The sequence below is a fragment of the Lepidochelys kempii genome, chromosome 4 (genome assembly GCF_965140285.1).
Source record: "Lepidochelys kempii isolate rLepKem1 chromosome 4, rLepKem1.hap1, whole genome shotgun sequence".
In the NCBI taxonomy this organism is placed as follows: Eukaryota; Metazoa; Chordata; order Testudines; family Cheloniidae; genus Lepidochelys; species Lepidochelys kempii.
Genome location: NC_136383.1, coordinates 87,635,426 through 87,660,866, shown reverse-complemented (window position 1 = coordinate 87,660,866; position 25,441 = coordinate 87,635,426). Strand labels below are relative to the sequence as shown.

Sequence of the window (25,441 nt, the reverse complement as noted above, 5' to 3'; positions counted from 1 at the left end):
TCACAACAGCGAGGAGGAGCTGAAGCCACTGCCGCAGGAGGCATCATGGAGGTTTTGGGGCTGGCTCCCACCTCACCGTCCTGACAGCACACACTGCCTGAACACTCCTGCACATGAAGCTCCAGAAAGGGGAGGTTTGGAGGCGAGGAAGAGGGCAGAGAGCAGGGCAGGGATCAAGCGACTACACTGCAGGGAGGGGGAGCACCTGGGCTGTTGGGGAGTTGGGTCGGAGGGGGATCATCCTTCCCTAGCCATGTTGAGCCAGGAGCTCTGCAGCTCCCTTTCCCTGCAGGGCAGCTGCTTAGACCCTGCTCTGCTCTCTGGCCCTTGCTCCTGGGCCCCTCTGGGGCTGTGTGTGCAAGGGAAGGCAGTGTATACCAAAATCTGGCTCTGCTATTGTGACCAGGAAGCAGCTCTTTTTGCAAAAAGCTTCTTCTGACCACTCTCCATAAAAAACCGTATAGGCTCTCTGACAATGTGCTTGCAAACTAGTGTTCTGTAGACAATGGGTTAACACTGACCTGAGTTGCTGCCCTCTGTGAAGGGTGGTGTGGCAACAGATTGCACCACAGACTGTCAGCATAGAGAGGACAAAGGAAGTTTTCCCCAAGGAACTCTTGGGAGCATCTGGAAGACTTCTGGGATTGAGTCAAGCCAGGGACACGTGCACACAAGAAAGCAACAGGGCTCAGACCCTAGGTCCCAGCTTAACATGGGCTCAGACTCTTTAGCAATGCAGAGTCCTGGGACCCTAGGTTCGACCTCTAGTTTAGTACAATTGGTGTGTGGATGCAAAGAGGGTTAGATTTGAGCCTAGGCTTGCACTGCTGTGTAGACATAGCCACGAGTCTGCAACTCTAATATGGGTAACAGCAAAGGCCCAAGAAGTCTAGGTACTCCTTATGTCTATGCTGCAACCTAAGCCCAGGATTCGAACTCAGGCTCAAGTCTAATCCCCCTCCTATTATCTACATGAACATCACACTAACCAAGGGCTCAGACCAAGGGTCCCAGGACCCCACAGTGGTGGAGGATCCAAGACAGAGTCAAACTGGGACCCAGGGTTCAAGCCCTATTGCTCTGCAATATAGACACAGCTCCACTGGATTTGTCCTCCGGAAATCTACCAGAAGTATTCCACAATCCCACGGACCAACTTTCTTTGTCCTCTGGAGAATCCAGTTTGATGGAAGTCGTCATCTAGCATAACCTCATGCCCATTGTAGGCCACTGAACCTCACCCACCCACCAAACCTCACCCACCCACCATTCTCAAATAAAACAGACAATAAGGCAAGTCATAACCTCTTTACCTCAGTTTACACATAAAAGGTATCTGCCCACATCTATAATGCAGATATCATATAGAAGATACTATACAAATAGTAAATATTACCTCATACACAGAGAGCATTCAAAATCTGCCACATCGATTAAGTGCTGTGGAACTGTTCCACAAACCAGTGAAAATGCAGTATCCCTTTTTGTAGTTTCTAAGAAAAACAAGAGAAGATACTGTTTGAAGACAAAACAAATCAAAATAAGTATGTTTAATCTTGACATTAAGTGGCTATTTACCTCCTTGTTTTTTATGTTTGCTTCTTCCATCTTCACACATGATTGCATCCTGTTCTGAAAGGGAAAGCTTCCTTTTTAAGAGAGCACTTTTTTCCTGACCAGAAAGCAAAGGTTCAGAAGAAACCCTTTTTAATCCATCTCCTTTAGCAAGCTTTTCTGTGGAGTTAAGAGCATGGGCAGATTGTACACGATTTAGGCTTCGTCTGAAAGACTCCACTGTTATCTCGGACACGTCTAAATTCTACAGAAATAAAATGAACAAAGTTAATAGTACTTATTCTCATTTTCAAATTGAGGCTAATCATTTATGACAGCTGAACATGAATAAGTTGAAGCCAAATTCAGATAAACTTCTCCACTGCACAGCCAGACTCAATGATTAACTTATGGAATTTGGCAGGTCAAGAAAGCACCTGCTGAAATAAAAAAAAGGGATTAAAAACCTCAGTTTCCTTCAAAGGGGAAAATAATTTGGGAAAAGAAATTTAGAATTATTGTTATCTGGAAAATAAATCTATAACAATACCCTTTTTATTTTGGAGCTATTAGCGTTAAACCTTAAATAATGAAAAAGTTCACTAGATTGTGTCTTATGAACTGTCAAAAAATTAAGATACTTTCTAGCTGATTCATGAAATCCAACAGAAAAGTCTACAACTAGCAGAAAGAAAGGTGTAGCAGCATATTATGTCTGGAGCTTAATATGAAGCTTAATAAAAGTTTGATAAAAAGCTTAAGTTCTGATGCCCTGAGTTTGTCTATTAACTAAGGGACAAAAATATATATAATACTACATGGTTTTCCTTACTTACCTGCTCTGGACAAAGCTGTAGATTACAGCCAGACTCCTCCATTTCAGAACCAAGTGTAAAAGGCTTATTTCGAATATGAGGTGAAGTCCAAGTAGATTCCTTCAGACTCTCTCTCACATTTTCTGGTGACAGCAAATCATACAATGTCTATAAGATAAACATCTTAACATTAAGATTAGGGGGAAAAAAGATTCAGCTATAACTTTAGTTAATATAACTACATAACCACCATGAAGAAGCTTACTTTATATCAAAATTTCTTGTTTTAAATATACCCTTCATCTTATTCTCTACCTTATGATCAGCTGTAGCACAAGTTCAGTTCAGTAGTTCTTCTCCTAATTAAAGGTTTATATCCTTATCTTTATACACAAGTTAAGCTCTTAAATTCCCCCCCTTACAGGAAGTGATGATAATCTTCTCCCAACTCTTATTTAGGTGAGGTGTAACTAAACAAGATGCAGTTCTGTAAAAATGTTAATCTGTATTGTGCAAACTTGATAGTGCAGATATTTGTTTCCATAGAATGAAAAGATTCAAGTGTTTGATTTCTTACTCAAATTTGTTTGACATCTACTGGAAAGTGTGAAAATCTGATGCCTGTTTTACTTGAAAACTGTACCAACTATAATTGTAACTGGGTTAAGTATATATACTCTCCCCTAACCCAACTTAAAAAAATAAAAATAAAAAAGATTTTTCTGGAATACATGGGCACAAGAACTCTTATTGCATCCAAGCATATTAGGACCCTCTCCTCTACACAGAAAATTAGATATGTGAAAATAAAGTCATCCAAATTTTTAGCTGAACATCTTCTTACAAATACAGACATGATGAGCATAAATACATTGAAGACTGAGATTCTAGGGTAAAGTGGGCCACCTAAGAGAAAGAGCAGCAAAGTTTATAAATACCACGTTACCTTTTCCACTTCTAGCTTTGCTGGAACAAAATCCTCATCAAGGGATAAGCACTGTAGGAACAGTTGTAAGGCATCACCTACAAACCCAGCATCATGCAGCACCTTTGCTTTCCTGAAGTAAATCTAAAGATATAGAAGTAACATTTGATATTTTCATACTTTCATTAAAGAGACTATATATTAATATTCGGACACACTATGGCATTGCATGTCTTTTCCATCTCACATGGAGGTGAGAATTAGAGATGTTGTGATAGGGAAGAAAATATACCTCTTCTGCAGATCTTAGAAGGTCCACAGAAAGGAGGAACATACCACGTTCTCTAGTCTCTGTCCTCCACACAGCTACAGTAGAACCCCAGAGTTACGACTCGGGAATAGAGATTGTTCGTAACTCTGAAATGTTCATAACTCTGAACAAAACGTTATGGTGGTTCTTTCAAAAGTTTACAACTTAACATCGATTTAACACACCTTTTAAACTTTACTATGCAGAAGAAAAATGCTGCTTTCAACCATCTTAATTTAAATGAAACAAGCAGAGTTCCCTTATCCTGTGAAATCTTTTTTTTTTTTTTAAGTATTTACATTTAACACAGTACTGTACTTGCTTTTTTTTCCTTCTCTGATGCTGTCTGATTGCATACTTCTGGTTCCAAATGCGGTATGTGGTTGATTGATCAGTTCATAACTCTGAGGTTCTACTGTATTTCAAGGTCTGCAGGAGCAGCATTCCCCTATTCAGGAGGTCCACAGGAAGGGGAGACTGGGTAAGATGGCAGTTTTGTAGAGTATACTCTCCTACTTACTTTTGAGGACTGCAGAAAAAGGTAAAATCCCTATACTAAGACTTGAAAAATGCGTTGCCATGTGCCGCTTCCCACCCCACAAGCCTTTGAGTGGAAAAATTCTCTGATCTGGATATGATGGCAAAATAGGACAAACATAGGGATGGATTTTAAGTGATAAGTTTAATAAAGTTACAGCTTAACACAGAGGAGGGGTGCTACCTGCCCTGTCACCTATATTCGTACATACCAGGCATTTTAAATGGGTCCAGTGTGGGAGCTACAGTGATTTTACCATACAACCCATAACTTGGAGTAGACACTCCACAGCCTACCCCTAGAACTCAGCTCTTCTGAGTCCTATCACCCTAATCCTACCCACAAGGGGGACAGAAGATATTAAAGGGGGGGGGCGCTGCCCCAGGAAGATCTCCCCTTATATCATAAACACAAGGCCCATTAGTAAAATCCCAGGTCTTTCAATTCTGGGAACCATTCCTTTCAACCCCAGTGGAAACTGACTGCCAAGTTGCGACAAATTAATATCATTACCAAGTACTTTCGCTATTTACTCAACCCACACCTATTTAACTGCACTACCCAGGCCTTGGCCAATTTGGCTTCTATAGGAAGAAAAATTCCTTCTTGATGCCAAAACAGGCAGCTGGTCAGACTTGCAGCATCTGCAAAATAGCATCAAAGCTACCAGTACAGGATAGGGAGGAACTGGAACAGAGCAAAAAGAGGCTCCACATGGCCTGGGCTAGACTTTAAAATTAATGACTGGTCCCTCACTCTCCCTTATCAGCTACCTTTTCCATTGACAAAGTCTTCCCAGTGATGACAATTCTCCCACTGCCAAAGCCCTCTGTTCTAACCTAGAGAAAAAGCTAGATACTTACTATTTTTTAAAAATTGAAAACTCATGTCTCCAGCAATCATGTAGTATGCAGTATTAAGTTTATTTGAGCTCACGCTCCAAACACAAAAGTTAAAAACATTTGACATTTGACTTTAATCAACTAATTTTGTTCGTGAGCACTAGATAGCTAGATCTCAGAAGTCAATAAACTAGATTCTTTCCCCTTTCAGATTTTTTTTTGCTATGGAAAGATGAAGAAACAGGACTTTCTGAATCCTGATGTACACATTTAGTGTGTCAATTCAGAAACATCTTGTCAATCCACTATAATTTTTTCTAACTAACAATATTGAGGCCAATGACTTTTTAATAATTTAGGTAAGTGGGCCAAAACCAAGTTGATAAAAAGGAAATTCAGTGCAGCTTTACCTATGGAGCAACTGCCATAATTCCAAAATAATTGGCTGTGATAGTTTCCCTATGTCAAGGTTCCTTCCGCACTCTGAACGCTACGGTACAGATGTGGGGACCTGCATGAAAAACCTCCTAAGATTCTCTTTACCAGCTTAGGTCAAAACTTCCCGAAGGTACAAAATATTCCACCCTTTGTCCTTGGATTGGCCGCTACCACCACCAAACAAATACTGGTTACTGGGGAAGAGCTGTTTGGACACGTCTTTCCCCCCAAAATACTTCTCAAAACCTTGCACCCCACTTTCTGGACAAGGTTTGGTAAAAAGCCTCACCAATTTGCCTAGGTGACTACAGACCCAAACCCTTGGATCTGAGAACAATGAAAAAGCATTCAGTTTTCAGTTTCATGGGGATAAGAGCTTGGGGGAAATGTAGTTTTATTTATGTAACAATGAAAATAAGTCTCTCTACTTCAAAATTAGGAATGAAGAGACATGTGTTCTAAGAATGATATAAAAATCTGAAGTTTTTAGTCCTGGCTGACAACAGTATGCATCTCCCCTTACAGGACTACTCCAAGTATTATTTAATGTTTAAATGCTTTAATGAGAAAAAATGTTATGCAAGTGCTTATACTTTCACATTAAGTGCAGAACTCTAAAGTGAGACATTTGCAGATATAATTCAATTTTCATTCAAATCTCCACACTAAATTACCTACTGCATATACAGACAGCACATTTTCCCAGAAAGATCCTGCCTTTAAGTGATTACAGCTACCTGCACCACATCCGGAGTCATCCACAATTCCCAAGCAATGAATTTAAGCTGAGTTAAATTTGTAAATATTTACATTTTCAAGTGTTTTCCCTTAAGTGAACAATAATCTCTTAAAAAAAAAAAAAAAAAAAGGAAAGCCTGGAAATTCTTAACTAAGGTAACATTTAAAATTAGATAGCATGAAAATACATATTGGAGAATCAAAAATCTTTCACCCTACGTAATTATCACACCTCACATGTGAGCTGAAGGCATTGCCGGTCTTTCATGAAGTTTTTGATAAATTTAAGACAAGAAATATCTTAATTTTTTTAATTCACAAGACAAATTCAATTACACCAATAGCTGTTGAACATTTTCCCCCTACAGGAACTGAAAGACATACTGAAGAAACACCAACATAAAAAAAAATATCATACTTCCATCTGAAAAAACAAGAACAAAAAATGCTGCTTTTGTTACACCCACCAAAGAATACAGAAAAGCACTTTGTTTTTAGTTTGTTTACATTGTGCATTTGATTCCATTTTGTGTAGTCAATTTCATTATTTCTTTTGTATAGTCATTTTTCCTCTTTTTGCAAGTCTTTTATATAGCAGGAGAGAGAAAAAACGTTTAAAAAACAGGATACTGTGCCTATAAGGCCACAAAAACTGCCAGGGGGCCTCAGGGGCAAGGGTAACACTAGATACTACAGGTTTCAGGGTAACAGCCGTGTTCATCTGTATTCGCAAAAAGAAAAGGAGTATTTGTGGCACCTTAGAGACTAACCAATTTATTTGAGCATAAGCTTTCGTGAGCTACAGCTCACTTCATCGGATGCATACTGTGGAAAGTTTAGAAGATCTTATTATACACACACAAAGCATGAAAAAAACACCTCCTCCCACCCCACTCTCCTGCTGGTAATAGCTTGTCTAAAGTGATCACTCTCCTTACAATGCTGATATGTATGATGAATGTATGATAATTAAGGTGGGCCATTTCCAGCACAAATTTTCTTTGTTAGGCCTGTCCTGTAGTAGGTGACTTCTGGGAACTCTTCTGGCTCTATCAATCTGTTTCTTCACTTCCGCAGGTGGGTATTGTAGTTGTAAGAATGCTTGATCGAGATCTTGTAGGTCTGTCTCTGTCTGAGGGGTTGGAGCAAATGTCACGGCTAACCTGGTGGCTGAACTTTATGACTTTGTCTTTACCCATAACTATTTTACATTTGGGGACAATGTATACCTTCAGATCAGCGGCACTGCTATGGGTACCTGCAAGACCCCACAGTATGCCAACATTTTTATGGCTGATTTAGAACAATGCTTCCTCAGCTGTCATCCCCTAACGCCCCTACTCTACTTGCGCTATATTGATGACATCTTCATCATCTGGACCCATGGAAAAGAAGCCCTTGAGGAATTCTACCATGATTTCAACAATTTCCATCCCACCATCAACCTCAGCCTGGTCCAGTCCACACAAGAGATCCACTTCCTGAACACTACAGTGCTAATTAACGATGGTCACATAAACACCACCCTATACTGGAAACCTACTGACCGCTATTCCTACCTACATGCCTCCAGCTTTCACCCTGACCACACCACACGATCCATCGTCTACAGCCAAGTTCTGCAATACAACCGCATTTGCTCCAACCCCTCAGACAGAGACAGACACCTACAAGATCTCTATCAAGCATTCTTACAACTACAATACCCAAATGCGGAAGTGAAGAAACAGATTGATAGAGCCAGAAGAGTTCCCAGAAGTCACCTACTACAGGACAGGCCTAACAAAGAAAATAACAGAACGCCACTAGCAGTCACCTTCAGCCCCCAACTAAAACCCCTCCAATGCATTATTAAGGATCTACAACCTATCCTGAAGGATGACCCAACACTCCCACAAATCTTGAGAGACAGGCCAGTCCTTGCCTACAGACAGCCCCCCCAACCTGAAGTAAATACTCACCAGCAACCACATACCACACAACAGAACCACTAACCCAGGAACCTATCCTTGCAATAAAGCCCGTTGTCAACTGTGCCCACATATCTATTCAGGGGACACCATCACAGGGCCTAATAACATCAGCCACACTATCAGAGGCTCATTCACCTGCACATCCACCAATGTGATATATGCCATCATGTGCCAGCAATGCCACTCTGCCATGTACATTGGTCAAACTGGACAGTCTCTACGTAAAAGAGTAAAATGGACACAAATCAGATGTCAAGAATTATAACATTCATAAACCAGTCGGAGAACACTTCAGTCTCTCCGGTCACGCGATTACAGACATGAAAGTCGCTATTTTACAACAAAAAAACTTCAAATCCAGACTCCAGCGAGAAACTGCTGAATTGGAATTCATTTGCAAATTGGATACAATTAACTTAGGCTTGAATAGAGACTGGGAGTGGCTTAGTCATTATGCAAGGTAGCCTATTTCCCCTTGTTTTTTCCTACCCCCCCGCACCCAGACATTCTTGTTAAACCCTGGATTTGTGCTGGAAATGGCCCACCTTGATTATCATACACATTGTAAGGAGAGTGGTCACTTTAGATAAGCTATTACCAGCAGGAGAGTGGGGTGGGAGGAGGTATTTTTTTCATGCTGTGTGTGTATATAATAAGATCTTCTACACTTTCCACAGTATGCATCCGATGAAGTGAGCTGTAGCTCACGAAAGCTTATGCTCAAATAAATTGGTTAGTCTCTAAGGTGCCACAAATACTCCTTTTCTTTTTACTAGAAACTACAGTAGTTTATGGACATGATTAGATTTCCAGTTAACGGTGTCCCTCTTTTTAGCTCCACTATGGAGATTTTTTGCAAGGCTTCACCATTCTCAATCAAACTGCTCTGTCAGAAATCCAAGCAAAGCTAACAAACCATAAGGACCCCGTCCTTTCCAAAATTCTTCCAACCCATGTATTGCCTTGCCCACCTCCTTCTCTTTCACCCCACCACAGTCACGTAAATATGCCAAGACCAAATTTTAAACAAATCCAGACTTCATAGAATATCAGGGTTGGAAGGGACCCCTGAAGGTCATCTAGTCCAACCCCCTGCTCGAAGCAGGACCAATTCCCAGTTAAATCATCCCAGCCAGGGCTTTGTCAAGCCTGACCTTAAAAACCTCTAAGGAAGGAGATTCTACCACCTCCCTAGGTAACGCATTCCAGTGTTTCACCACCCTCTTAGTGAAAAAGTTTTTCCGAATATCCAATCTAAACCTCCCCCACTGCAACTTGAGACCATTACTCCTCGTTCTGTCATCTGCTACCATTGAGAACAGTCTAGAGCCATCCTCTTTGGAACCCCCTTTCAGGTAGTTGAAAGCAGCTATCAAATCCCCCCTCATTCTTCTCTTCTGCAGGCTAAACAATCCCAGCTCCCTCAGCCTCTCCTCATAACTCATGTGTTCTAGACCCCTAATCATTTTTGTTGCCCTTCGCTGGACTCTCTCCAATTTATCCACATCCTTCTTGTAGTGTGGGGCCCAAAACTGGACACAGTACTCCAGATGAGGCCTCACCAATGTCGAATAGAGGGGAACGATCACGTCCCTCGATCTGCTCGCTATGCCCCTACTTATACATCCCAAAATGCCATTGGCCTTCTTGGCAACAAGGGCACACTGCTGACTCATATCCAGCTTCTCGTCCACTGTCACCCCTAGGTCCTTTTCCACAGAACTGCTGCCTAGCCATTCGGTCCCTAGTCTGTAGCGGTGCATTGGATTCTTCCATCCTAAGTGCAGGACCCTGCACTTATCCTTATTGAACCTCATCAGATTTCTTTTGGCCCAATCCTCCAATTTGTCTAGGTCCTTCTGTATCCTATCCCTCCCCTCCAGCGTATCTACCACTCCTCCCAGTTTAGTATCATCCGCAAATTTGCTGAGAGTGCAATCCACACCATCCTCCAGATCATTTATGAAGATATTGAACAAAACCGGCCCCAGGACCGACCCCTGGGGCACTCCACTTGATACCGGCTGCCAACTAGACATGGAGCCATTGATCACTACCCGTTGAGCCCGACAATCTAGCCAGCTTTCTACCCACCTTATAGTGCATTCATCCAGCCCATACTTCCTTAACTTGCTGACAAGAATACTGTGGGAGACCGTGTCAAAAGCTTTGCTAAAGTCAAGAAACAATACATCCACTGCTTTCCCTTCATCCACAGAACCAGTAATCTCATCATAAAAGGCAATTAGATTAGTCAGGCATGACCTTCCCTTGGTGAATCCATGCTGGCTGTTCCTGATCACTTTCCTCTCATGCAAGTGCATCAGGATTGATTCTTTGAGGACCTGCTCCATGATTTTTCCAGGGACTGAGGTGAGGCTGACTGGCCTGTAGTTCCCTGGATCCTCCTTCTTCCCTTTTTTAAAGATTGGCACTACATTAGCCTTTTTCCAGTCATCCGGGACTTCCCCCGTTCGCCAGGAGTTTTCAAAGATAATGGCCAATGGCTCTGCAATCACAGCTGCCAATTCCTTCAGCACTCTCGGATGCAACTCGTCCGGCCCCATGGACTTGTGCACGTCCAGCTTTTCTAAATAGTCCCTAACCACCTCTATCTCCACAGAGGGAGATAAGCTGTTTTAGAATCAAAACTGCAACAACAAAATCATGAGCAAGATGTTTCAGAAGTGAAAACCACCTCAACTTCTGACTGTCTTGCCTCCCAAATGCCTCATCCAAGTTTTTTTTTTTTTTTTTTTTTTTAAGAAAGACAGCACAAAGCAGAAGTCTGACATTTCAGGCAGCTTAGTTAGGTTTTGCCAGACTACAGGGCATGTCAAAACCGAGCCTGTAACAGCAAGTTAGTTTCAAACTTATAAAATAGTGTTGTCTATTTATATTTAGCAATAACAAAATGGTAATAGAATTTCTCTGGTTTGAAAGCAAACATCTTTAGTCTTGTCCGGGAGTTCCCAAACATTTTACTAAGATGACTCACCAACTGCATTTTGTCTTTTCATGACCCACCATTACATATAGCACTCACAGTGCAGGCACCACAACCCTAATCCCAACCTGGTGCAGAGGTAAGGGGGAACTGGGGACCAAGCCTGCCACATACTCATCTCAAAAGAGTAGCAGCAGCTCCTGTCCATGACAGAAGAGTAGCTGGGCCAAACCTGACTGAGTGATACTGCAACCTGGTGCATGGGTTTGCAGAACCCCTAAGGTTTGGCCTGGCCATTCCTGTAATGGACAGAGGGGTGGTCAGAGTAATCTTAAGTGGCACTGAGGTCCCAACAACCATGCACCAGGTCACAACACCCAGCCCTGAGGGATGGAAGCCACCACAGTGGGATCAGAGAGAGAGATAGGCTTGCTCTCCAACACCCTCCTGCCCCACAAGCTCCTCTCAAGGCCTCAAGAAATTTAGGTTTGCCTAAGCCAGGGCTCAGTGATGAGTTAAATAGCGCAGGATGTGGCAACCCACCTAGAACCTTCCTGTGACTCACTGGTGGATTGGAACTAATCCTCCCCCCGGTCTATTTAACATAAAAGAACAAAAAAAATCCATAATTTTTTAATATTCACTTAGCATCGAGGTACTTCACTGACAAAAAAAGATGGATAAGAGGTTCCCTCCACCCTGAAGAGTTTAGAATCAAAATTGATAAAAATGTAAACAAGGATGCAGAAAAGCAATATTTTGCACATCTCATCGACTCACAGATTTAAGGGTGGGGGTTTTTTTTTTTTAAATCAACCATTTAGACAACATTGATTTGAAAGTTTAAATAAGTAAGAGTAACCAGGTCAGCCAACTTATTTTGATGCCATTTGAACATAATTTAGCATTAATTATATTGTGGACAAATTCAGATTTTAAAAAAACACACAGATTGTAAACCAACTTACCTCTGGCCAATTTGACATTTTAGAGATGATAAAATTTAGTTCTTCTATGGCTGTTTTAAACTCTTGGAGGCCAGCATATGATTCAGCTCTGTAAACTCTTAACATCAAGTCACTGGGATCTGAAAACAAGACATTTTTAGTTAAATACATATACACGTTTTGACTTAATTAAAAAAGTTACACATACCTATAAGATGACAAGACCCACAAGCATACGAGATTTTTTTTTTTTTAAAAATGCAATGCTTCCCTAAATTGAACGTACTTAAAAACAATGTTTGCATCAAATGATTTGCAAAATATTTGGTACCTCCCTTAAATCTTAAGGATAGCAAATTCTAATGTACTTACACAATCTTAGATTAAAAAAAGTAGATAAAACTACTTATTAGTTACAAAAATGGACAAAAAGGTAACATTTGAAACCTACTTAAGATGCCCAAACAAATAAATTTTCTAATATACTTAACGTGGACAGTCTAAGTATCTGCAAGTTAGTTTTGCATTCACATGTACATTACATTTTGTTTAGACTTTTTTTTAATTTCTCACCTCTGCACTGAGAAAAGCAAAATCATTTTAATTCAAAGCACTTACGCCTCTTAGAAGAGGTCTAATTTACTTTCACCTTTTCTGCTGTAACAAGTAAGTTAACATTTCACTCTGCCTAGGCCAGGAAGTTAGACTGATCAATTTTACTGTAATTCTCAAGCACTACTGTGTGTCAGGATTCAAAGCGTTATAGAGAAACAGTCTCAAGGAATAGGAGACTATAAAAAAAACACAATCATTGGTAGGGGCTTGGCAACAGGTATAGTACCTGAAATTACTTAACTTTTTGTTTTTTATTGACTAGATTCTGAATCGACAGTGTCCCTTAAATAAAAATATATTTTGAATTTTAAATGTCAGAATATTTCTATTAATATTATGGTTTTGCCAGTCCTCTTGTTTGCCTGACTTTTTAAAGAAGATGATAAACTGAAGCCTAACCCGAATCAATAGTGTTCTTTTAACACACTGTACACACCAATTCCCTTTCCAAAAAAGGATAGGATAGTTGTTTTGAGTGGAGTTGTACAAAATGATGGGCCAAGATTTAAAGGGTCTTAATCAGCCCTTTAAGGCCTCTACTTGGCAAAATATGTACATTAGCTTTACACATGCGAGTAATCCAGTTTACTTTAGTGGACCTTCTCCCATTGTAAAGTTACTTGTGTGCAAAAGTGTTTTCAAAATCAGGGCCTAAATTTGCATGTGCAATTTTGTAAACATAATCTAAATGCTACGTTACATTATATGCAGTGCTGCTGTAGCAGTGTTGGGCCCCAGATATTAGAGAGACAAGGTGGGTGATGTATGTATTTTATTGGTCCAATTTCTATTGGTGAGAGCAACATGCTTTCAGGCTTATGCAGAGATCTTCAAATTTGGGAAACATACCCAGAGTGTCACAGCTAAATACAAAGTGGCTAAATACAAAGAGGAACAGATTGTTTAGCATAAGTAGTTACATATTTCAAGGGACCATTTGAGCTGAAGTGACCCATTAACATGTTATCAGCCACTAACTACCCAATATGCATATGCATATAGCAGGCATAAATCCTATTTGCAAATGGGAGTGACTGTACTTGCCAAAACTGCAAGGTGTTTTTAAGTGTTTGTTGCAGCACTGCAATGCTTAAAGAAATACTGTTGGGTCAGTTTTGGCCCCAACTTTAGGTTAAGCCTATGCTTTTATAAAAATTAAAAATATATCCACGCAACATCTAGATTGCAAACATCAAACCTATTCTATTACAAATTACAGAAGTGAGACTACAACTAGCCAGTTTAACTATTCAAACAAAGATACCAAAAAAATAAATAAGGCAGCATAAACTGTAAAAAATACATTTGTATGCGAAAACTTTCAGTTTCACCAAATTAAAGTGTTATTCAGGAGGAAATCAAATAAGTGTTTATTTTCATAATTTATTATGGTATTTCAGATATGCTAAAAGAAAGATACAAAATTCAAATCATACTATTTATGATTACAGTATAAATTTACTAAATGGTGGAGCTGCACCTATATCAGTTATATGGGAGGTAGGAGGTACATGCTAACCTAAAAGACTCAAGATGCCTTCATTCTGATTTTAACCTGAGAGCATCCCTTTAATGACTTCTACTTAACTTCATTTCAACTTAATCGGCATAAGAACTACGCATCCCCACATTTGTGAAGAGTTAGGGGGCAAACTTCCATGTTTATAATTAATTCACGTTCCCAAATAATAGGAGAAAGTTATTAAAAGCAGTTGTCTGAATAAAGGTTTGTTCTTTTACAACTCATCTTCTCTTTTAACCTGATTAAAGCGGAGTTTATGGCATTAAGTTCAATTTCAGGGCAACAGATTTATGTCAATCAGATTTTGGACTGTATATCTGGGTAAAGTAGAACTAAGATGGGCTGACAAGGAGAAAAGCTTCTTTAAAACACATCTGAACCAAGGGAATTATTTTTAAAAAGAGTAAGCTAATATTGTTTCCCTCTCTCTCAAACTCTGAGCCTTTTGTGAGAATTCATCTGTGTTACAGGAGGAAAAGAAAAACTTGTCAAGCCAATAGCTCAGAATATATACTAAACAGAATCATGTATCTGCCTTAGTTACATTACAGCAAATGTTTTGTAAGAACACACTCACAGATCAATGAATTTAAAGGTCCCTAAGTATGTATGACATCTATTATAGATTTATACAGTTCTCTTATACACCTCTGAAACATTAGAACTACCACACTGAGTAACAACTTTATTGTACACTTAGTCAGTACTTGGAATGCTGAGTTTTTAGGGCTACACAACAGGAAAAGAAACAATGTACGGAGGATCATGGACTGAGTAAATCTCTAAATCTGCAATCTAATATTTGCATGAATAATCTGCATAAGAAAACTATGGATAAATATTAAGATTGAAAGCTATATTTTTAGGTTTTACCTGCCATTTGTTAAACCCAAACCTAAATGTAAACTTGGTACAACAATGTAATGAAAAAATTCTGCATTCATACACACCTCAAGTATTATGACAGTCAGAACCATTAGCAAGGCGCACGGGGGGGGGGGGGAGGAGAAGAGATCCCTTGGATTCTTAATGTCTAACCAGAAAAATCTATTTCCTCCTCCTTCCTCCTCAAAATTCCTAAACTATAAAGTGATGTGTGTCTTCCATATAAATGTTTATAATCACAGAGACCCATTTACAAACCAAAAGCCATTTAGATTTTACTTCGTTTGTTTGATTCCCTTCTGTGTGTGTGCCACAATGCTAAATTCTAGATCATTAAAATAAAATACTTAATTCTTAAGAAGTTCCTAGTTTAAAAATAAATCACTCAACACTTCACACTTCTTTGGCTCCATTGACACAAGATGCTACAACTGTGCTAAAAAATAATTCAGGACACTGCTACAATCAAAATAGTTCACAGTCACACATATTGTGCTACCAAGAGATGACTGAAATATTCTGTAACACTCCTGTTTAAGATTTGATTTTGACAACAGTTTATGAAATTGCATCTAACATTTCTCCCTAGTATGTATCAGAAAAGAGATTTGTGTCAAATGAATCTGTTTAGCTTGATATCTGAACTTCTCCCCCCCTGCAGCTGGCAATTCCATAAATGCAGCGTCCAAGTATTAAAAGTCAAGTGTTAAAAAGGTATCATTTCTAAATGTACCAGACTAAGTTTCTGAACAAACTCAGTGAAAATAAGACACCAGCACTTAACCAAATTCAGTCTTCCAAACTGGAACTAAGGCATCATAATTGGGAACCTGGCATTGTTTCTGTCTAGGTGTTTATATCTTTCTCATCACTATGGTGTCAAAATGCTTGGGTGAACTACACTAACCTCACTGATACAGTGACCACGTAGGAGTCTGTACAGAATCAAGAATGCTGCCAGTGCTCAATAAATAATAATCCAAGCACACCCTTTCACCTCCCCCCTTGACCTCTCTAGCAACAGTGTATTATAAAACTCCTACCACACCCATCTGTGATGTCACTAGCATTACATAACCTGTCCCCCTCCATGCCCCCTCTGCTTATGCAACTAGGCCTGGCCTGCTGGGAATTGTCTCAGTGACACACTTGAGAGGCTGGGAAAACAGCTCTCTCTTTGGAAACAAGGCAAATACAACAGGCATGGTTCTAGGAGACCGTATCACCGTCCAACAAGGTCTATCTCGGAGACACGGCAAAAGCTGTCCTGGGAAAAGGTTTGCAGTAGAGAGTTGCAGCAGCGTGCCCTACTCCACAAATACCCCTCACGTGTATCTGCTCACCAGCCAGCCCTCATGCAGCCCCACAATACGGTCTCTCGCAGCTCATTCCCGTAGTAAGTTAGTGACATTAGGAAAGTCAACTCTTGGAGCTCTAGCAAACTTCAGACTTATTTCAAATGGCTGCCTATCCCTGCCAGCTTCCCTTCATGATTTCGGAAGCTTATTTCATTCCCGGCTTCGACTCGCACCCGACTGAGCGCTGAGGGGAGGGGCACAGTGGAGATGAAGGGACCGGAGATTGACGAGAACACTCCGCGCCCTGCGGCACACCCGGGGAGCCAAGTCTCTGCCCCTCGCGCCAACGGCCACTAAACCGAAGCAGGTTCCCTTCCCGTCGGGTGCAGACTGGGGGCCCGTCCCAGGGCCCAGCGCGCAAGCCGAGCTCGGCCTCCCCCGCTGCCCTTTACCTGCTCGCAAGGCCTGGCTGGCGGCGCTCAGACTCTCTCGGAAGCGCCCCTGGCTCAGCAGCTCCCTCAGCCGGTTGCCGGTCCTCGCCCTCTCACACTCGGCTGGGAACCACTTCTCCGCCAACTGGCTGAGGATGACGCTGGTCCGGAGCTGGGCGGCGGGGCCGCCCCCGGCCAGCGGCAGCAGCAGGTCCCGGCACAGGCGGCAGCGGGAGCGCAGCTCCCCCCGGAGGCAGCGGCGGCAGTAACTGTGCCCGCACCGAGCGGTCACCGGCTCGCCCAAGAAGCCCCGGCAGCCGCAGCAGGTCAGGGGCCCTGCGACCGCGCCGCCTCCCTCCTCCCGGGCCCCCTGGTCCCGGCTCCAGTCCGGCCCCTGTCGGAGGCGGTAGTTCAGCACCAGACAGTCCACAAGGGTCTCGAGACGGCGGGGTCCCGCAGGCGGCCCGAGGCGCAGTGCCGCCGAGTAAGTCTCCAGCGCTTCCTTCAGGTGGTTCCCCAGGGCCAGCAGCTCCCCGCGCCGCAGCAGCCGCTCCTGCTCCCCTTCGGGCTCCCTGCGGGGCCAGCCGCTGCCCCCTGGCTCCGGGGACCCCTCCGAGCTCACACCCACCGACGACGACGCCATCCTGCTGCGAGCTCCCGCCCGGATCCCAGAGGGGGGTGTGGCGCTCCGCGCGGCGCGGCTGTGCGCACGGCTCTGAGGCACTCGCGACGGGGGGAGTAGACACTTAAGCGGGTGACGGGCGCAGCACGCGCGCGCTCTACAGCAGAAGCTTCGCAGCGCGGTCGTTAGACCGTAACCCCCTTTCAAACATCGCCGCAGACCCGCCGCTGGCTTACATAAAAAGCTGCGTCACCTGACCACAGCAGGCTCTCCCCATAGGCTGAGAGGCACGGCGTGGGGGAGGGGGCGGAGGAGATTACAAAACACAGCTCGACGCTCCCCGCGTGCCATAGCTCAGCGAGGAGAGGGCGGGGCTTAGAGGCGCGGGGGAGCCGTGGGAGGAGCCCGACGGGGTGGTGGGCAGGGCCTAGGGGAAGGGGAGGAGACTCGATGCTTGTGAGGCGTTGGCAGTCAGGGAGCTCGTTCAGGTCAGCAGGGCTGGAGCGGCAAGGAGGGGAGCTGGCCGGGACCCAGTGCGCCAGAGGCTCCAGCAGACAGGCAAGCAGAGAAGAAACAGCCCAGTGATGTTAAAAATGCTGGAGCCTCTGTGCTCTACAGCGCCCCCCGTTATGAAAGAACCTGCCCCCCCGCAGCCAAACACACACGTGCACTTTTTTCAAATAGCTTTTAAACAGTGCCTGTGTCTGACTCGGGCTTTCATGAGATCAAGACGCTTCTTTGAGCCTGCGCTGAGTGATCAGCGGGTACCAAACTGCCCCTGGGCGGTGCTCAGTGGGTCACTGTAACCTACAGCATTTCAGCTGGGGTTGAAGGCTACTTATTATTTATGTTACTGTAAAACCTAGGAGCCCCTCTCATGAACCAGAATCCTGCTCTGCTAGGCCCTATCCTGTTAGGAGCTGGGTGAAATTAGGGGGTGAGTTAAAACCCCATTGAGATTGAAGGGTCACACTTATCAATGAACATAACTCTAAGCATAAGCCCCCACCTCAGATGAAAGGTGGGTGCAGGAGATTTTGGTGGAGTAGCTCTTTGGGTAGGTGGTGGGGAGAACAGGGGGGAAGGGAGGACAGGTAAGAACAGAGAGAGAAGCAGGAAAGCCAAGCAATAGGCTATGATCCTAGAAAAAGCTGGAGTGAGTGTGTTTGGGTCTGTTAGCTGAAGAGGCTTGGGGCTGTAAGCTAAATAATTGCTCCATTTATGCCTCCTGCATTGGGGAAAGCAATTCTACATTCTTTATAAATAAACCCAGTTGCAACAAAAAATACTTGACTCCTTCAAGGTCTACTTCTAAATTAAGCATCCTCGGGCTTCTCAACTTTGAGTTGCTGCTCAGGTCAAAGAGGGATAACAACTGTGTTAGCAGTGGGATTTAGTTTCCAAGGAGAGAGACTGTGAGCTGTTAAGCAAGATAGAACAAATAATGGAGGTGCTTGCAGGAATCAAAAATGGGCAGCAGGATGTAAAACAATACTTAACACAGGAGCTGGACCCTTCACAAAAGAATTTGGTGTAAGACCTGGAAGTTTCACAAACATAACTAAAGTAGCATCTGGAGGATTCCCAGTTCAAATAATGCAAAAGCCTCATATCTTCAAGGGGTAAAATGCTCTCTGGGAGACTTATTGGCTCAATTCAACTAAAATGAATGGGTGGTAAGTGGGACAGAAAGGAATGTTTCTAGCAGCCAATTTACAGGTCCCAGCTCTTTCTGTCCTGCAGAACTTACCCCCAGAAAAGAGACTGCTTATCCAGACCTGATACAGGCCCTTAGCATGCAGTTTTGAGCTAGCCTGGCAGAGCTAAGAGCTAGAAGGAGAGGCATTTGGCAATGGACCAGTTTATAGATACACAGCTGGAGTTACAGATCAAGAGCAGCAAAAGGAGACCCGAGACTGTGGAATTTGCCACAAAACTTTAATCTTTCCTTGCAGTAGTTCACCAGAAGAGGAAGCAACTACTATTGAGGAAGATGGAAACTGATCAGCATTATCCCTGGAAGTACAGTTCTGTGTCTAATATGTATGATAAAGAGTGGATTCTAATCTGGTTCATGAGCTTACTGAACAATTCAAACAGATACATTTGGTTTGTTTAAAAAAAAGGGGGGGGGGATTGCTCTTTTGTATTATTGCCAAACAGTTAAGTGTCGATAGTATGACAAGAGTAGCCACAAAGAAGGATTGCTAAAAATTGAAGGCAGACCAAGACAGTTGAAGGTGTCTAGCAAAAGCTTCTGTCCCAGTTCAGGAAAATGGGGAACACCACACAGAAGAGGCAAAGCTTGATGGAGGTGTAAGTATGAGACCCGGTGTTTTTGTTTAGATCTGGGCAGTTAAATAATAATCGGAGTTTGGCTATTGATTGTAGAATAGAATCTGTGATGTGTATGGGAATAGTTGAAACAGGCTCAAATGTAAGTTATTAGATCAGACATGTTAAAAAGGCTAAGGAATAGGGGATCCAAAACTGAACTGCCTAATTAGTCTCAAGTGTAGACTGACTGGGGCAAGGGTACCTATTCAAAAACTGGGAAAATTGGGTTTGAAGATTGGACCTCTAAAATTTGAGCAAGAAGTTTGTGTGGCTGAAAGAATGAATGAGCTAATAATTTGCTTGGATTTCCCTACGTCTAGTAACTGTGTAATCAATTCCAGGAAAAGTGTCATACAAATTTAGTCTGTGAAAATTCCTTTAAAAATACGGCTGTGACATTCCCCAAGGTTCAATCAGGAGTGTTGAACAGCTGTGCCCCCTTAATTCTCTAGCCTGAGATACCTCTTACACTGCTTTGCTGCTGAACAGCCACCTCTCCAGGTTCTGCTTTCACACAGCCTCAGGCATGTAACTTGCTCCCAGCCACACAATATTGAGTACTACTAGCTAGCCACTCATAAATTACTTATAGGGTGACACCAACATGTTCTTAGTCCTAGCCTTGACCCCAGAAATGTGTATATTATATTGCACAGTTCCCCCCCCCCCGACAGTATAAGCTCATAGTCTGTCATTTAAACAAAAGAAAACAATAATGCACCAACTTTGTTATCCCAATTGGAGTTTCCCCATACTTTAATCTAAATACACACTGATTAAGATAAAACAATAAAATAAGTTTATTAACTACAGAAAGGTAGATTTTAAGTGACTACAAGTGATAATGCATAAAAGTCAAGATTGGTTACAAAACAAAATAAAAAGATAACACAAGATAATTGCTAAACTTTAACAAGCTAATAGGATTTAAAGCAAGTATCTTTCTCTCACCACAAGTTGTAATAGTTCACAGACTGGATTTCCTTTCAGCCAGGGACCTCTCCCCCAGTTCAGAGTCCTTCAAGTGTTTGTTGATGTCATGAGCAGAGATATGGGAGAAGGAGAGGTGAGGTGGAGGCCACTGTTTTGCATACTTACACCCCTATATGAGGATTACCCCTATAATTGGCCCATGGAGCAGCGAACAGCGGCCACTGGGAACCGCAATCGGCTGAACCTGCGGACGCAGCAGGTAAACAAACCGGTCTGGCCCACCAGGGGCTTTCCCTGCACAAGCAGTGGAACAAGTTTGGGAACCACTGGACTAGTCACATTGGGAGGCTAATGGAGAGGGTATTATGTGGCATTCACCCCTCAGCCTGTCTATTACTCCTAGATGATTGATATCCTGGTGCACGGTAAAACATTTAAGCAGGAACTAAAACTTTTATAAGTGGTCTGTGATAAACTGAAGGTGGCCAATTTGAAACTGAACCCAAAGAAATGTGAATTGTTTTTTGGGTTTTTTTGAAAACAGATAGTCTACCTTTAAGAAACACAATTAGTGAGAAGGGAGTTTTCACTGAGAACAAGAAAACTGAGGCTGTGCAGAGCTGACCAACTCCCCAGATGTGCAGAGTTTTACAGGGCTCTACTTCGATTATAGAAGGTTCATTGCTGGGTTTGCCAATACTGCAAAACAATTGCATCGGTTGGGTGAGAAAGCAAAACCATTTCGGGTCAGCAAATTACTCCTGGGGAATTCTCCACCCTGCTGGGGGTGCAGAATTCATACCTTCCACAGATTTCTAGTGGCTCATAGGTGCTATGATATGAATGATTAATAAAATAATAAAAAAATCTAATTCTAGTATATGGGTAGATGATTGTAACACCTTTGGGGAAAATAGCAAATTCTAGCAAATTTAAACATACTGTACATATCAGTAGAAATTTCAAGCATTCCTATTATATTTTTGAACATATGCATAATGCTCACATTTCCTTCTATAAGATATGCACTGTGTATTAAATGACAGTCCATAATAATAAGGAACTTGCTTTATGGGAGACAGGATATAGAAATATTAAATAGAAACTTGTTTTACTGAAAGTTTTCAGTGACTTATGTAAAGTAAATTGTTATCTTGTGAGGCAGTGTGTTGCATAATGCAATCAAGGGCATTTAATGTCAACTAGCACAGATGACTGTTTTTGATTCTAATTCCCTGATATAAGCATATTTACATCCTAAATATAATAACTCGTACAAATCTATAGAGAAGTAAGCTTAAGAGTGTTATGCAAAGAGGTGAAAGCAAGGAAGTACTGCAATAAGTACAGATATGTTACTCTAACACACTGATGAGAGCTAAGCACAAGGGATGAATTCAGAAGTAAACTGAGTGTCAGTCTTAACTTCACGCTGTTTTGCTTTTGTTTTTTTGTGTCATACCTTAAACTTTATTTTGCTTCCTTTTGGGACAGTAGTTTTTAATGACTCATTCAGGTGAAGTAGAGCACATAAATATATATATGATGGAATTTTAAAGTATTTCTTTTGGCCTGATAAATTGCCGTAGTCACTTTGGAGCCAGTGTGAACTATTGTATAAATATGTATAACAAAGTGTTCAAAATACGCATTGTTGACTCAGTAAGTTGTAATGGGTTGGTTGAGCTTTATACAGTTGATTTTTGTAATAAATATTTTAAATACTGTAATTTCCATCAAGAAGATTGGGACACTCAAGGATTTCAGTTAAATAACATTTTGGGTATCATGGGGCAGACTGGCTTTTTTAGCCCTAAAATGGAACCTTGTATAAAAAATTTCTGAGCTTGCTCAAACTTGGTGGATTTGAATTTGCCATGCTAAAGTAAAATCTCATGTAGACATTTGAATCAGGATATTGCGATGTTGCATTGTGAGGTAAATGTCACCATATCCTGTTTTGTCATGTCCTGGAAGTCTACAGTCAGAGAGTTTGAGGGTGGAGAAGAAGAGAAAAAAATGGGCTGGCTGCTTCTCTGCAGGCATTAAAGAAGAAACCCCTCTCCAATCTGCTCTTTATCATTTTGTGTGCTTGGGATGGACTTATAGAGCAGGGGGTTGTTCTGCGCTGGTGTCACAGCACAATGAAATTTTTATTGTGGTACAAACATCATCACTAAGGTTGAGTTTTATAACTATAATCCAAACAGCTTCAGATTTATTCACTCCATGCTATATAATTAATGTCCTTCAAAAGGAAACTGAACCCATGTTACTCAAAGGAATATACTGACATTATTGAAAAAGAGAATCATTACTTCTCATGAATTAAGATAAATATTTGTATTGTGATAGTACCCAGAAGCTATGTTAGGATTGGAGTCCTATTGTGATTAGCACTGTACAAACTTGGACCTCGTCCTGAACAGCAGAGAGAGGCAAATCCTGACCACAGCAAGCTCAACTATAAGTAGCTCTTGCAAAGTGAACCTCAGAGTCTTCAGTCTAATAGACATGCTTTTTCTGTTTAGGGAAAGATCAAGGCCTAAACATGGAATATTTGCTTTAAGGCCTAGATAAATAGATATCCCCAAAGGTGGATGTTTAAATTGCAGCATTGCTACAACATTTGCTACAGTGACACTGCTATATAATAGGGTTTTAAAAATAACATTGTTTATGAGGTAGGAAAATATATTCTGTTACTGGAACAAAATTACTTTCCATTACATATTATTGCTTATGTAACTCAATATGTATTGAGTCAGTATTAAGCAACAATTGCCAAGTAAGGTGGATAAACTACTTGTTCTTACTTTTGTAATGCAAAATGTAAAGAATGCATGATTTATTCCACCACAAGAGCAATAACGCTATAAAAAAGCTTGGCTTGTAACAGGGTTGCCATTCACAGAGCAACCCCTTGGGGCCTCAGGTTACTCTGCTGCACTCTGCCTCTGTTTCTCCCCTACTTCAGGGCCCCTTGAGAATTGCACACAGACTTCTTGGTTAACACCATCTGTTCCTGGGGCTGGTTTAATGACAGAAACAATTTTTAATGCTCAGTGTCCCAAAATAAAGTCCATTACCACACAGGATTGGCTAGCCCCAGAGTCACCAGCCCTTAAGGGGTGAGCTACCCTGTTACAGGACTACGTTGGATGTGATTTGTCCTTCCTCCCCCGGTGTAATATTAGCTTTTTTCAGTTTTACAAGGTTCCTTTCAGACAGTTTGATTTTTGTTCTGAGTTTGTGAGGAAACACAGGAAAAACAACCAACAAATACTCAACCTCTGTTTCATAAGGGAAAAAATGGGTAGAAAACTCTTGTACTTTTCTTTCTGTCTCTGAAGTGTTAGAGTCCAGTCCAGAAAACTTGAACTCACTGAAGTAGCCTTTACTAACCCAGTGAAGTCAATTCAACTACACAGGTAAGTAAAGACTATTTGGGTAGATGAATAAGGATTGGCAGGATCAGGCCCTAAGTTTTTCTTATTCATTTATACACATTTCAAAGAGGATCCCATAACTTTTATCCAGTCCTTGGGATAAATGCATTTATTTACAGTAATGCATTTTTTCTTTGTCTATAGTTACTGAGTATTTGAAAATCTAATTTGATGTTAACTTTTTTTTTTTTTTTTTTTTTTTTTTAAGGATTTTGCTTGGGTCCATGCCAACAGACTTTACATCAGCTCCAAATCCTCTTTTTTTTTACACAGTTCCAAAACATATGTGGGGAAAAAGTGCACTCATATTGATTGCCTCTGACAAATATTTCAACATTCTTTATTTGTTCTGTTCATTCTTCATGGAGTTAAATATACTATTAAAGTAACTAAATTATAACTATATAGGTGTATATGTGTGGCTTTAATTTGGAATGAGCTATAAAACAGGTTATAGGGGCAAGGTTGCGGAAGATTGGCGAGGAGCTAAGTGGTGGACTGAGTGACTGTGACTGGATATAAGCGGAGGATGCAAGCAGTTTCAATGAACTTTGTTTGACAGACCCTGCCAACAGATATTGTAGCATAGCTCAGCATATTTTTGCCTGTAAACAAGTCAGTTTATATAATAAGCATAAATCATACATGTAAGAATGTAACCGGCTGTTGATCCCATGTAACCCCGAGATAAGCGTGGAGAATATAGCGCCACAGAGGACTCCCCCCCGGTGGAGTCCTGACTGGTCAGCTATCCCGAATGGCCAGAGTCCCCAGCAGCCCCTCCGCGTGTCCTAGGGGCTTCCCATGCAGATTGGAGCGTAAGTTCTTCCTTCCTTCAATAAAGCATAGTTTACTATTCTTAGGCCTGAGTGTCCTCCTTTCGCTGGTATCTTCCCCCTCAGCCCTTGCGGTCACACAGGTTTATGCCTAACCTGTTGAAGTTTGTTTTTAAAATAACTTGTATTATCTTTAAACAATTAATCTACCCTGACTCTCCTTGTGAGCTGAAGTTACCATCTCTTCTCACGTGACCAGCAATCAGGCTATCACACACAACATTTGTCCCCTTCATGTAAGGGCAAAGGGAACATCCTCTTAAAAAGCAACAGATACCTGGTTTTCTTAAACTAATTAGGCTTTTAATAGCAAGTACAATATAAAAGGGGAAACAAAAAGAATTAACAATAAAAGCTGTTAAACGTTTAACTGCATCACTCAAGCTCCTAGAAAGATCTGGTGAAGATGCATGATAAATGCTTGAGCTGGATTATGGACTTCATAATCCTCTTTCATGGAAGCAATGATTTATGAAAGATCATTCA

At 41.7% G+C, this 25,441-nt stretch overlaps 1 protein-coding gene and 1 long non-coding RNA gene across 3 annotated transcripts in view; one reads left to right on the top strand and one right to left on the bottom strand.

Annotated features, from left to right (window-relative positions):
• The window catches only part of LONRF1 (LON peptidase N-terminal domain and ring finger 1), a 29,506-nt gene extending 11,840 nt beyond the window's left edge, over window positions 1–17,666 (bottom strand). The window contains exons 1-6 of one of the 2 annotated variants that reach the window (XM_073341957.1): window positions 16,800–17,666; window positions 12,049–12,167; window positions 3,316–3,438; window positions 2,391–2,537; window positions 1,579–1,819; window positions 1,397–1,493 (exon numbers count right to left, since the gene is read on the bottom strand). In XM_073341957.1, coding sequence (XP_073198058.1) covers window positions 1,397–1,493; window positions 1,579–1,819; window positions 2,391–2,537; window positions 3,316–3,438; window positions 12,049–12,167; window positions 16,800–17,421 — 1,349 coding nt within the window. In that variant the 5' untranslated portion in view covers window positions 17,422–17,666. The remainder of the gene's footprint in view (window positions 1–1,396; window positions 1,494–1,578; window positions 1,820–2,390; window positions 2,538–3,315; window positions 3,439–12,048; window positions 12,168–16,799) is intronic. The other variant, XM_073341956.1, reaches the window with a different exon arrangement.
• Window positions 16,157–24,918, top strand: LOC144930502 (uncharacterized). The gene is made up of 3 exons (XR_013635718.1): window positions 16,157–17,262; window positions 19,356–24,101; window positions 24,328–24,918. It is a non-coding gene; the product is annotated as an uncharacterized LOC144930502 (long non-coding RNA).
• The last annotated feature ends 523 nt before the right edge of the window (window positions 24,919–25,441 follow it).